Source organism: Eurypyga helias, unplaced genomic scaffold (genome assembly GCF_000690775.1).
Source record: "Eurypyga helias isolate BGI_N326 unplaced genomic scaffold, ASM69077v1 scaffold13160, whole genome shotgun sequence".
Lineage (NCBI taxonomy): Eukaryota > Metazoa > Chordata > Aves > Eurypygiformes > Eurypygidae > Eurypyga > Eurypyga helias.
This window is the reverse complement of record NW_010226312.1, coordinates 3,485-17,768: the sequence shown is the minus strand read 5'-3', so window position 1 is coordinate 17,768 and position 14,284 is coordinate 3,485. Positions and strand designations below refer to the sequence as shown.

At 41.9% G+C, this 14,284-nt stretch overlaps 1 protein-coding gene across 1 annotated transcript; it reads right to left on the bottom strand.

Moving 5' to 3' along the window:
* Nucleotides 1-2,088: 2,088 nt before the first annotated feature.
* LOC104510377 (pyroglutamyl-peptidase 1-like protein) lies at nt 2,089-13,423 on the bottom strand. Its single transcript, XM_010152611.1, has 5 exons — nt 13,390-13,423; nt 10,702-10,754; nt 3,974-4,090; nt 3,238-3,467; nt 2,089-2,257 (listed from the first exon to the last, which is right to left on the bottom strand). The coding sequence occupies exons 1-5, from the start codon at nt 13,421-13,423 to the stop codon at nt 2,089-2,091; spliced, it is 603 nt and encodes a 200-aa protein (XP_010150913.1).
* Between the last annotated feature and the right edge of the window lie 861 nt (nt 13,424-14,284).

The window sequence follows — 14,284 nt, the reverse complement described above, 5'->3', positions numbered from 1 at the left end:
GGGAAAGAGGGAAGACGGTTTTCGTAATTGCTGTTGGAGAACTGTTTGCGGGTTTCTTATCGCTTTAGAAGTTTGTACGCAGCCTCTGAAGATGTTGAGCACCATTTGAAGCTTTGTTGAAATGAGGGAGGCAGGGTCCCTATTTATTTTTATTTAAGAATACTCAAGATCCCTTCCCCCTCACTCCCCCCGAATTTGACGAACCGCATTGCTGAAGGGTTACGATGATTTAGATGCTGTTTAAAAATCAGCTCGTCTGTTTTCTGAACCAGTGAGGTTTGAGGTGAAAGAATTGGCCAGAGTTTGTCTACCTCTGGGACAAAAACAAAACTAGAAAGTGCTAAGGAATGGATGCAGTTGCAAATACAACATTTTCCAATTTTTCTTGTTTGAATTTTTTTAAGAGAAAATTAAACAATAACATGGCCAATTTATTACATAAAAAGACTTGCTGTGTATAAATTATTCCTAAAGAAATTCCTGTGTTTATATTAAAATGAATCAGTAGATAAAAAAAAAATTCAAAATGTTTTTGTATATTCTGTTGTAAGAATTTATTCCTGTTATTGCGATATACTCGGGATTCTTTACATTATGAAAAGAAGAAACTTTGTCTATTTTGAATGGCTGAAGCTAAGGCTCCTTTAGTTTCTCTTACTCTGCTTTTTTCTAGTAGTTTCAGTACTACATGATTTAAGTTAAATAAAAGAATTCTGTATGCATTTGCCTGTTTCTGTATTTGTTGCTCCTGATGTGAAGCAAGCACAGGTTAGGGAACGCGGAGTGAATCTGTTTTTCTTCTGCCTGTTTTGGCCACATTTGAGCGACTCTGCATAAACTGTCGCAGAGGTCAGCGCTGCCGTTACCTCGTGTTGAAATCAGAAGTGTTTTCCTCCCGTGGCGCCAGGCTGGTGCAATCCTCTCGATGGGACTGAGAGTCCTGTTCTGCAGTAGGTACTTCCTTGAACAAGGTAAGGTTCTTTATTTGAAGAAAACCAGCTTATTTCCCCTTACACCTGTTTTCCCCTGGCTGAAATCAGTCGTGAGGGTGGCCCAAAGCTTCCCCAGCTCTCCGTTCTCTTGGCTTTGTCTGTTGTCCTTTTTCCTGGCGTGGTGCCTGAGGAATGGGCTCCTGCACAGAGGTGGGTTTGAGACATGGAGGAGCCTGGCTTGGGGGGGAAGCACAGAAGTGATCTGTCACCATCCCATTCCATGTTCTGTGAGTTGGGATCTCATTTAGTTCCTGTTTCATAAGTAACTGTGTGCCCACAGCCAAGTGCTTCCATGATTCCCTTCCTTGGGACAAGCTAGCTGTTTGATTTTTGACGTCCAAGCCCCTGAAAGGCCCTGCCCTGCTCTGCTGGAAGGCTGCTGCCTGTGCTGTGCTCTCTGGGAGGACTGTGGTGCTTGCCTTTGGGACAGGCAGCGAGCGCTTGGGTAAGCGGTGTGTTGGGGCAGTTGAACCCCAGATCACTAGTAGCATTGCAGTTCCTGCGGCATTCCAGCTTGCTCTTAGCTTGCTTCTGAGTCACCCTGGGTTCGTAGCCCATTTCTGATGTGGAAACCAGCATTCGGATAACTGGGATAACTATAAGACTTCATATAACGGGATCCCTACGTGTGTTTTGTTTGCCCCCATATCTGCGTGTTCTACGTGGGCGGTTCGTATGGCTGAACTCTCTCTCTGCACTTGACGGGGCTGAGGGGGCCCTCTGTTCTATCCATCTGAACATCCCTATGGCTCTCAGCATCCGTCTTGGTTCAGCAAGTCCTTGGTAATGTCTTTCTAACCATCAGAACTGGGGTTAAGCATCTAAAGTGTTTTCAGTCCAGTTTCACGCCTCCTTAAGTCTGGAGCAACCTTATCATCGCTAGCAACACGGACTGCCAGTAATTTGGGGTTTTCTCAAGCTTTTTACACCAAAGAAATATCTTAACAGTTGTTTGGGTTTTGAAAGGAGATTCCAGTTAAAATAACTATAAAATGCTTCACGTAAGGTTTTTAATTAATCTTTACATTTGCTCCGTTTGAGAGAGTAAGGAACTGCCTTCTAAGAAATCCTGCTTTTCTTCTTGCATGATCCATCTCTACTCTCTTCCTTCCCCACACTGGTGTAACATCTCTAAGATAATTGTCTGTAACGCTTTCCCTAGGGCGTCTGCCGTTACCGATGGGGATAATGGAGGCACATGGATGAAAGCAGCTCTTCCACTGCCATAATACAGGGAAGTGTAGTAGGTGTAATCACAGACATACCTGCAACGTTCAGAACACAACACAACCTGAATGAAGGAACAGTAAACTGATTCAATTTAAATAGTCTTTAAGTAGCCAAACCAGATCGGGTTTATGAAATTATTAAAAACGCATTTGCTTAGTGAGTAAAGGAAATGCTGAAATAAACCAGGTTTGAGAAACCAATGTGCCTTATCTGATGGTTTGGTTTCTCAGACACCTACCCAGGAGGAACTCTGAATAGTAAAGATGATGAGACGTGCGTTCCTGTCTAGGCTTCTCGGCTGTGTGGGATGGGGAAGGTAGCGCGGCCGACTGGAAACTACAGCCACACCGTTCCAGTAGATTAATAGAATTTTCTGTGCAAGTCATACAACCTCACCGTCTGGAGGGTAGTGAGTTTTTTCTTTCTTAGCACCCTACCTTTTAACGTGCAGGTGCAAATCCTGAAATTAAGGGCCAAAATGAGCTGATTTTTATTTTCAAAAAATGAGATAATTTTCTGTTTTCCATGTTTTGTTTTAAATGGAGGCTAGCATAATAGAAAATGGCTTCAGTACTGCTGAGGCACATAATGAGATCACAGGCATGGTTTGAAAGGTACCTGTAATTGCTCTGTTCTTCAGTGTATGTATTTACATTTTGTATCCCTCTCAGATGGGAAAAATAGATTAAAATCTGCTACTAGTCAGTATTGCATTCAGACTCTCTTAATAGCTCAGGCTTACTGCAGTGGTTAATCACAGGGTGTGCTATGTTCAAACTTGTTTCCTTCGGAATTTACAAATCCATGGAAAAATATCTACTGGCTGTAGTTTTTCGTGACGGCTGCTTTACATAAAATTTAGATTTATCCTAACTTCCTACCTGTGTCCTTCTGAAGACTTGGTTTCAAAGTGATTCTGGTTGGAGGAGAAGTCATTGCAAAGATTATTCAAGGTTTAATGAGCTGATGGGGTTAATTCTGCTTTTACTGTGAGACCCCGATATGCAGTGTTTACCTTCCGGCATCTCTGGAGAAGATGATATCAATCCCTTCCACTGAAATGTTTTTCCAGAGAGTCTTCATATTAATTGTAGATTCAATCTTTTCCGGGCCATCTAGCATGCAACAGCCACCTTCTGGGTGAAAACCACAAGCATCCATCTCTTGGTAGCCTTTGTTCTTCCCACACTGCTCCAGGATGATGATTGCTTTGGCGGACGAAGCCAGCCCAACGTGAACAGCAAGCTGTCGTTTCCCACCAGGGTGAATAACAGGAAATTAAAAACGAGACCTGTTTTTTTTCTCTTTTTTAAACATGTAATGCAGGAGTGCCAAGCATTGTGTGGAGTACTCTCTTCAAGGTAGGGAGCCTGGCTGTAGCTCATGCCTGAAGAAAACTTTGATAAGGGATTATAAATGAGAACAAAATGACGCGTTTGTTGTTGCTGTGTCTTGTCGGCTCAGGACCTCAGAGCTGCGGTGCCTTTTGTGCAGTTCGTGGTGGATTATTTTTGTCCTCGCTCAGTGCGCATTAACACTCTCTAAACGGCACGGGGTTAACACAGCGTGCTAATTATCGTGGGCTCCAAATTTCAGTTTGAAACCTTTATCACAGTTTTAATAGTCGCTTTCCAGCGTCGTCTGATGCATGTGTTGTGCAATACTCTCTTGGAGATGTTTTTAAAGCTCCACTCTGAATAATAATATTCATAAATGAAGGGGGGAAATTGTGTAACTTTCTCATTACTCACCAGTGGCCGAAGAGTTGTCCATATCTTGCAAACTTGCTCCTTTGCTTTTTGGTAAACCACCGGCAGCTGCACGATACGGAGATCGATGTTTTTACCAAGGCCCCTCTTGGACAGCTCCTGTGTTTACAAAAAAACCCACCACCTTGTTAAAAGCATTGGATTTCTCAGCCTGCGATAAAAAACTGGGCTGATCCAACAGAGAAAACAGAGGAAAGAGCAATGCAACAGTGCCCAAGCCAGAGGTTCCTGACACCAGTCTGCAGCATGATTCAGCTGTCTTGTGGCAGCTCTCCCTTTTTTAACTGAAAGAGACTAAAATGCCCTAACCACAATTTCCTAATATCACGTCCATGTGGAGCCATCTTTATGTTTTCCAAAGGGATGCTGTGTCTCCAGTGGATAGGAGTGGTTTTTGCTTAGGGACTGGTCCATGGGGAACCCTGAAATACAGGATCTTTCAGAAAGGGGCCACCCTTGAAGGCATCTACGTGGGTGTTTGATGCAGGGAAGAGCTGTTCCTCTGAAAGCTCTGGTACCTGCACTTCCAAAGAGACCCAAATGAGGGAGATTCACAGTAGCTGCCCACTCAAGTGACGCGCGATCTGCTGGCTTGAAGGGGTTCAGGTAAGCTCTGCGGGTGGGACTGTCAACAGAAGAAGGTTTTACTTCTTTTGGTCTAGAATATGTTTCCCTTGTATAAGGAAATGTTGCTTACTGGGATGTTACTTCTCTGTCATTTAAGCAGAGTTGAAGTTCTGCATGGGACCTTTTCCCAAAGGAAACAGAAATTACTCCCAGGATCGAGGTGGAAGAAACGAAGGTGCCCTTCAAGGCAGCAGATCGACCAGATGATTGGAAGATGGTCTGGAAAATAAAAGTCATGCGGAAATGACTTGATACTACGTTGTCAGTGGAATAGGGCTGGCGAGCAAGGCGTGAGCCTCTAAGGAGAAGGCAGGCGGCTGCGATGGCAGGATGCAGAAGGAATGCACCTGAGGCAGAAAGCTGGGTCCCAGAAAAGTTAAACGGTGATTGAAAATCCCTGTTGTAAGTAGAGCACTACTGAAGGAGGACACCGGTGATGCTTCTAAGTTGGGGGGGTGGAACATAGGCAGAAAGTCAGCAGCAGAGGTAAGCAATTAGCCTGAGAAACCTGTAACTTCCTATTAAATGCTATTGTCTTCCCAAGCTTTCATTTCTCCTTAAGGATAGTTGTGCGGATGAGAACCACAGTTCCAAGCCGTGCTAACTGGGAAATTTGCCCTTCAACACTGGCTTCCAATATAAACTGTTCCAATTTTCTTGTCAGCGGAAACATTGATTAGCTGTGCTCAATAAACTATTTGACACAAGCAAGGAAACAATGGCTGCAGGGAAGTAAACACATTCGGAGAACAGTGCCAGCCTTTTTCCTCCGGGCGCTGACAGTCTTTGAGAGACCATTGCATCATCCTGCTCAAGAATGCTGTACTTAGCTTCCAAAAAAGGAAACCCCAGCTGGTTCACAATTAGTATTTTCTTTTCTAAAGCATCTTTAATTGTAACATTTAATGAGATTCTTCCTTTTTATCTGTCAGGCTTAGAGGACTCAACTGCCCTTTACTTGGGTGCAGAAGGTGGAGGAAGTTGTTGGGCCATTCCCCTCTTGTGCCCTCTGGATTTGCGTTCCGTTGTCACCATCTGTCGTGGGAGAAACACACAGAGACACTTCTGTGCAGGACAAAACTGGAAGTTGGCCAATAGCAAAGGGGATTAGTGTCAAAGGAAGATAGTTTCCTACGTCCTAAGCAATTTCAGCATCTCGTCAATAACGTGTATTACTTTGTTGTCTAAGAATCCTAACCATGGGCTTATACCCCATTAGACCAGGTGTTGTGCAAGCATGGAACAGGAAAAAAGAAGGTTGTTCTTTGTCTTGGCCAAGTTTCAGCCTTAACCAGAACCACTTCTGCATTTAAGGTGAGAGACAGAAGATGGTTAGAGGAGGACGGACGACTCCATCTGGAAACTAGGGCTCACGCCAGTGAGTTTGTTCAGTAAACAAGTGCCTGTCTTTTGTAGTTGAAACAGCAAAAAGAACTTCAGAGGAGGACGAAAGTTTTGGAGGACATTTTTTGTGGGAGAAGTGGTTGAAAAGCAAGCATGAAGAGTCTTTCCTGGGAAGTTTTTCTGAAAGGGAATGAAATCTAGCGCTCTCAGCCGATGACCTTGGGTTGTGGGTGAGTTGTGGTCATAGTCCCAGTCCACTGGAGTTCTGGCCCGTGTTGTTACACACAGCCCTCCCTAAACAGAAGTGATTTGGATAGAGCAGTTGAGTGGATGGGTGAGTGTGTGTCACACTTTGTGGTAGAGGCATCTTGAACTTTTAGAAAACTCCAGAAAATTTCACTGAATTTGAGTTTTCACTGATTTGGGTCGCCAGGGAGGGGTAGGGGGTTGCAGTGTTTATTTTGTGAACCTCATTCAAAAGGCTTATGTTGGTGCATATCGAAAACCAGAAGTTACCAGCCGACCTGGTCACGCTGCAAATATGTTGCAAAGGTTTTTTTGTTTGATTTTGGTTTGGGTTTGTTTTATTTAATCCTGCAGATAGCTTTTTAAAGTTTTAAGGATATAAGAAAGCTCCAGAACAGAAAATAGGGAACTAAATAGCAATGTCATCTTACTTTCACAGATGATGAAACTAAAGCAGAGAAGGGGAGAGACAGAGAGATTAAATGACAAATTTCCAAAGACCACATGGTCGGTGGCAGGATGAAAAACTGCACTCGGAGATCTGATCCTCATCTCCCGATAGCAAACACAGTTCCCAGAAGCAGTTGGAAATGTGACCTGTTCTTTGCACTAACAGTTTAATTACTATGAATGTTGTCACTCAACTTACATTTGTGCCCTCTTAACTGGGGACTTTGACCTTGACAGTAGACTGCCCTGATGGGTTATTCAGCTGCCAAGTGCCAGACAGGAGTTTCTCGAGGAGACATAGAAACAGGGTCAGATCGAGGGTTATTGGGACCATCAAGCTGTAATACAGAATTAATAATTCAGGGGGACTGGGATTCTGAGGTCCCATGTGGTGCTGAAGAACTAACACATCCTTGTAACTCAGTGTGATCTGTCAGCAAATGTGGAGGAAATACTTGGTGGTGTTCTCCTTTAGAGAGAACTCCTGCACTTCAAGAGTTAAAAGTGCTGCTGGTGGAGCTTTCATGCATATTTTAGGAGGGTATTTCAGGTGAATGGAGTTACAAGAACCATGAAAAACTTAGTGAGACAGGTTTCTAAAAGAGAAGCTGTCTTTCTAGTGCTAGACAACCATGGTGGGCCATGTGACAGTGCCTCTAAAAGCTCAGAAGCTTTTCTCAGTGACCCAGAATTGACAGGTTCACCTGCACTTTCAGATCCATTTGACTATCCTTTTCCCCGAGCACTCGAGGGGTACTTGCTGAGGAATGAGAACTCTGTGCACGCAATGCTGATGAATGGCTCACGTGAGTCATCTTGTGCTGTGATGGGAACTTGGGTTCATGCAAAAACAACGGGGCACTCCTCGTGTTCTTGGAAAATTATAGTTTTGTATTATAAAACAGGTGATGTGGGACAATGCTACATGGTATCAGTAAGAGATCCAAGAATGCAGAATAAATACCCTTCTGAAACCAGCGGGAATAGAGATTTGGAGAGTTTTATTAACAGTTATCATCTGATTCCTGGGGTTTTCAGAAAACAGAAACTGGTTTATTCACCCAAAAGTAGTAATAACTAGTTCATTTGCAAGAGAAGCAGTATCACCCAACCGTTTCTCTGAGTGCCTAATGAGGGCGTAGAAGGGATGCAACTGTGGGAATGGGCTGTGTGCTCGCTGGATCAATCTCTGATCCTGCCTACAGCAAGGAGAGAGGTTCAGGAAAACGTCCAATCCCATCAGCAAGGCCGAGTGCAACAGCGTCTTATGGATAAGCTGGTAACAGGGATCTTAAGGAAGCAGTTGTGTGTAGGAGCAAGTATTGCTTACGAAAGTGAAGGCATTGCTCTTTGGCAAAGACTCTATTACAAAAAGCATGGAGGTCAGGCCTGTGCTTTCAGAATTAGGACCCTGGGACTCCTATTACATCTATTGGAGGATTTCAGATACTTTTGCTGTGAAGATGCTTCTGGGATATGAACTCCTGACAAGTGTCAGCATTATACCATCACTGAGGCTGCCAGGGTATTCAGGCTTTTGATAAGAACCCAGTTCACTTTGAGGTAGTAATTAGGATAATGCTACAAAGGCATTAAGCCTGAGCAATCATGTTTGGTAGCTCTGGTCTGGCTGCTTGGTACTTTCTTGAGGATGCGTTTGTGTGCTCTTCCTTGGCTCTCAGATGAGACTCGGCAGGAGGGCTTTATGCCACTTCAGTGATCCATGCAGGAGCCCCAAAGCCAAGACAGGATTACTTCCAGGTGCAAATATGAAATTTTGCTGTCTTTAATATACGTGCACAAGCTTCCTGAAGACCGTGGGGCTACTCAGATGAAGAAGGCCAACAGAACAATACCAGGAGATTGCTATGTTGCGTGGAGAAGCCTATCAACGTTTAGAGTACTTCCAGATTTGCAGCAAATTTCCCTGAATTGCCTGGATTAACCACCTTTGCCAGGGAATAGGAAACCAAAGCAGCACCCCCAGTATGAATACAAATTAATTCCACACAGAGGGTGTCACATCAGAGGGAAATGGATTTGTTCTCCTCCGTACACAAGGACTGACATCTGTTTTGTTATGGAATGCTGTAGCCCTTCTTATATAACTTCCTGGCGCAGACAGCGCGTGGCATTGTTACAGAAGACTCATCCCATCGGTGCGTTTTCGCTTTAGGCTGTTTTGTTTGCAGATAAAAAACATACTTTATTTTCAGCCAGAAGAGGATGATCTTGCACTCAGAATTAGAACCAATAGGATTCAGGAAATAACGAGCAAGAACATTGTCAACTGACAAATATTTGTGGTTTAGGGCACATGTCAAGTTGGAGTTAAGATAATTTACGGGTCTCCTGTAATGACTGGGGTGTGGAAAGGTATCACAGAAGTATTTCTGTTTGTTGTTAGCCTACAGAGATAACACCCCTCATGGTTTAGAGTGGGTAATAGTTTTATTCTTCCAAACACCAAGTTGCATTCAGCATTCATCACGCAACAAAGCTAGAATGGAATATATATATAGGTTGGTGGAGTTGCTGTAGTGTTGGCCTTTGGAAAAATGTACTAGTTCCTTGGTTTTCAATTCTTTTGGCTTGACTGCACTCCATTTTCAAGACAGATCTTCAATAGCTGTTACCAAAACTTGTAATACAGTTATAGTCCTGTAAAGTCACCATCTTTCTACCACTACTAATACTTTCTTACAGCTACCTTTTATGTCTCAGTGTCTGGAATAATTAAATATTTATGGGCTTATTTCAAGCTCCCTTACAGAACAGTCCCCTCAGTTTGTTTTACGTGTCTTGCTTTCCATTTTTACCAGTGTTATGTGTTGTTTCTTGCAGATATTGGACCAATCTACCAGTTATGTTTTACTACCTGACTGTTCCCAACTAGTTTCAGATTTTGTTAACCTTTGTACCTTAGAATTGCTAAGGACTAGTGTGAAAGACCTTCTCAGAATAACTCTGTTCGCAGACACCTTATGAGAGCAACTGAATGCAAGGAAAGGCCATTGTCTGTGCTAGGGAGAAGAACGAGCCTTGTAATGTGGCTTTTACACGTGCTTAGTAGATCTCTGCGGCTGTTCCTACTGTTTGAACATACATACTATGACCTTTCACGCTTCAGATTGAGGTAGAGTATTGAATTACCAAACTAGGAAATTATTTCGTTGTAGCAGACATACTCTTACATACAGTAGTCAGGTATTTATTTTGTAAGACATATTTAAAGAGAGAAGTTAAGGTATTGTTAATACAGAAAAAATAATCTATTTGTGGAAATTGTTGGTGTGTCTCAAGAAACGTAGGTTTACACAAACAGTAGTTTGAAAATTAACAACTGTGACATAAAAGTTGATGCTGAAAGACAGGTATCCAAACCATGTCTTTGTATCACCCAGGTCATTTTGTTCTAGTATATACACTTGGGAGATAAGCAGGAACTTTGAAGACTCCCATCTTAGATTTGTTACTGCTGGTCAGGGGGTATGGAGGGGAAAGAAATCTGAATGACCTTGTTTTCAGTTTTAACTGTAGGCTTCACTGTCATTTGAAAGCAGAAGGCAAAGCTGAGATGTGAAAATGTTCCTAGAATTGGCATGATTTTGGTTTTGTGTTCCTGCAGCAGGCAGGAAGAACTCAACAGGCTCCACTTGGGTGAGAAAGAAATCGCCTCACGGAGACACGGTGAGATGAGTTGTGATATGAGATCATCTGTTTACTCAAGACAGAGGTAACCTGTGGCATACGTATTAGTTGCAGAGAAGGCGCCCTGGGTAAAAAATACCCTTTTTAAAAATCAAGAATAATATTTTCATAAGTGCTTAAATAAGGCAATAAAATATTCTTGCTAATAAGATAATGTTTCACTAAATTATCCTTTCTTGCCTGTTGAAAGTCTGCTCGGCGATGCACAATTCTGTTTGAGTCATGAGAAATAACTTCCTTGTACACAGTGGAAAGCCTTGTATTGGAAAACAGTTCGTATTGGGACCTCCACAAAATAAACCACCTCTCTCCCTCTTTTTTTTTATGCGTACCTTCACTGCTTCCCAGCTAGAATTAACCAGGTATTGTCTAAAGGGACCAAAACCTGAAAAGAAAGAAAGGTGCTTTTAAGCTATGCTTGCTCTGCAATTGTAGGTTAGGTGCTGACATCTATGCACACACACATATTTGTTCTTTATCTTTATACTTTTGGTTATGGAGGTTGAGTTTTTTAGATAGGATTTAGCCTTTGTAACTCTTAAGGGAATAGTATTTCCATGTTTTTATATGCACGGATAGAAGAACTAATCCTGCAATCTTCATTCATGTCAGGGCCTACTGAGGAGATCGCCTGAACTGCAGCTGGTGAGTGTGCTGGAGCCAATAGGGTAGATCATGTAGATGATGATTCTGGGCAAGGATCATCATCCATAGAAATACCACTACTAAAAGATCTGGTGTTAAATACTCCCAGGTCACAGTCAATATACCGTTCCTATTGTTAAAGCTCATGAAGATATGTATATTTAAGGAAAATGTTTGAAAGAGTAAAATTTTCTTTTCTTTTTTTTTTTAATCACAAGTAAGAAAACTTAACACTTCTGTCAGGATTTTTTTTTTTTTTTTTTGGTGGTGCTGGGCAAAATCTCTTCCTTCACTTTTTTCTCCACTGGGGGGGAAAAAAAAAAAAAAGAGGAGGAAAAGGAAAAAGGACTTTTTGATTCAAAGTACTACGTTTAATTTTATGCATCCTCTTCTGTGAAAGTCTTCTTTTAAATAAAAAGGAAAAAATAATTTAGAGCTAGGTGGGCATTTTGTCATGAAAAAGTTTGATGGAAAACTCCCACTCTCTTTGTTAATCTCAATTATTGTTCTCAATCCAGAGTGTTGCGAAGTCTAAGATACTGAGGGGCAGGAAAACGAGTTTGGGAGATGGTTTTAATGATATAACTCTTAAATATTTAAAAATCCTTAAATGGACAAATAAATACTTGACAGCATATGATTGCTGTTCTGCACAGTGGAAGGTACTTGTATGTGGGGACACTTAAGCCTAAACGCAGGCTTATGACTGCTTAATGCTAGACTTTAAGCATTTCTTAATTTGTTAATACTTATTTCATAAGTGCTCAATCTTTTCACCTTAATATATGAAAAGCTTGATGGTGCTAATAGTTTTGACAGTGTTTTCCCCAGTTTGTTCTGTGGAGGGGGAGCAGGGAAAACTACTTATTTCCCATTACCAGGGAAAATAAAACCTCACTAGTCCCACTCTGCTTTCAGAGCAAAATCAGAGTGACACTCTGTTGTGAAGCTGTAGCTGTGCATGTTTCTGTACCTGTGTGTGCAGAACTGCAGAATTCAGGTTATGAAATAGCTCACAATGAAATACAGACATCTTAGTGGTGGCCATAAGTAACTACTACTTAGGTTGAAATTGTTCTGTGAGAAGAAATGACTAAATGTGGTTTTACAGTATTGAAATACCTGCAACAACTTGGAGAGCTAACTGGCTGCATAGCATTAGGAACTAGATAAAATAAACTGGGCTCACTGCCAGCAGGTTTATATTATGAGCTGATGAAAATGTGACAAGAGGATGCTGTGTTAACCCCTGTAATAGCTTAAAGATACACCTGTGTCTTTAACTAGTCTAGGGACTAGTCTGAAACTATTTGAACAAGTAGATTTCTGCACCTAAATGGCTAAGGGGAAGAAAAAACTAATAGGGTGCTAAGAAGTATGCCCATTAAGGGTATGTGCTGTAAATATCATAGGAGAGAACCAGACTGTCAGCCTTTTATGAGGTTAGCAAATACCTCTTGCGTTGTCCTCACTCCCGTTCAGCTCAGCTGCAGTTATGTCTAGAGCAAGCCAAACTAGTTCTGCCCATCTTGCAGCTATTAACAAAAAAAAACTAACCCCAAAAAGTGTTTAATTGAAAACAGCAAGATGCAAATCTCTTTGATGTAGCTTCAACCTCATTCCTATGTCCTTGGATGACCCGCAGTGGAAAATTATCCAGCAACTCACATGTCAAGATATGTGTAATGATTGCCTTTAGATGAGCCAGTGGCAACAAGAGGAATAGCGAGTAGCAGCGTTCCTTAAGAGCTTTAACCTTTTAAAGCTCAGAAATCTCTAGCTGGTGGTTCGGTCACTGTGATTCAGCAGTAGTTGCAGCCAGCAAGAGAAGCTCCAAATTTGGTCCCTTGTGCAGCATGTTCAGGCATGCTCCTTTGGTATATTTAAACTTAATGGTCTAGTTTAGCAGTGATGAGGCAGCATCTCCTCTTTAAATCTCCCTTACCTTGCCTTGAAACTGAAACCCTGAAACTTGCCATGTGTTGCTCTAATTCTGGACACTGACTATGTGACATTGTGATGCAACCTGGTTCTCTTGCTTCAGAGCTCCTTTTGGGTAAGCTTTATCTCATACTAGCCTGCACTGCCTTGAGCGATGTGGTTTGGATCAGAGAGAATGTCAACACAGATTAAAACATGGAGAGAATGAACAACAAACCGAACTGGGTGGCAGTAAAGAGGGCAGACTGCAATCTGTTTCCTCTGTCATACATCTGATTTTTCTTCGGGAGGCACAGCAGCAAGTTATTTTCCATTTGGAATTGCTAGTATGACCATTTGCTCCTGTTTTTCCCTCCAGAGAACTGTTTATGACAAAGATCGAGCATGTGTGCATACCATCTCTAGCTAAAAGAAGAATAAAATAAAAATCTTACCAGTTACAACCACGATGTTGGAATTTGAATCCATGAAATCTATGCTCCAGGTGAAAGCTGCTTGTCTTTCCGTTCCTAACAGTATTCTAGTTCATGAATCTCTGGCAAACTTCTTCATTTGGGGCACCTTTTTTTGTTCGAACAGTGGCGTGTCTGGATTCACGTGACAAGGATGATCTGCGATTCGTATAAGTTTCCAAGCAAAAATTGTTGTGTGTGTGTAGTAAAGATAGTAGTCTGACTGACCGGCTGTTTAGGAAGAGCAGGAAAGGCTTGAAGAAACTTCTTGCAAAATATCCAGCAATATTTTTCATCAGAAACCTGTTTATGTACAAGTAAACATAAAACTAATTGAATCAATTTTATTGTCTCTGTGGATATTCTATTTTTAGGACAGTTTGAATTCACTTTAATTGTGAGCAATGAGTTGACTACAAAGACGTATCTGTCCATTTCCGCTGTTCTTAAGACTTTTTCTTACTGATTTAAACTCAGGGGTAACTTCGCTGTTCCTCTTCACGGTCAGTATGTAATTACTAGCCGTGATCTTTTCTTACTCTCTTTATTGAAGAGTCCAAGCACCTTACACTTTTAAACCCAAATACCAGTAGGAAAATACATGTCTTTACTGAGTAAATGTTTTGGTTTAGCTATATCTCCCAACAGACAACATGTTAAAATCTCTTGCTCCAATTTGCAAGGTCAAAGGCACTCCAGAAGCAGGGTTACAGCTTGCCGAAACTGGCAAGTTTAATAGCTGGGCTGTCTTCATTAAACTGAAGCATGAGAACCAATGGGGGGGAGCTGAAATCAAAACATATGCACATTGTCACTGCCCAAAACAAAAGCATATGAAAGTTCTCTTGGGAATTATAACTAGTGTGGGCAGAGGGTT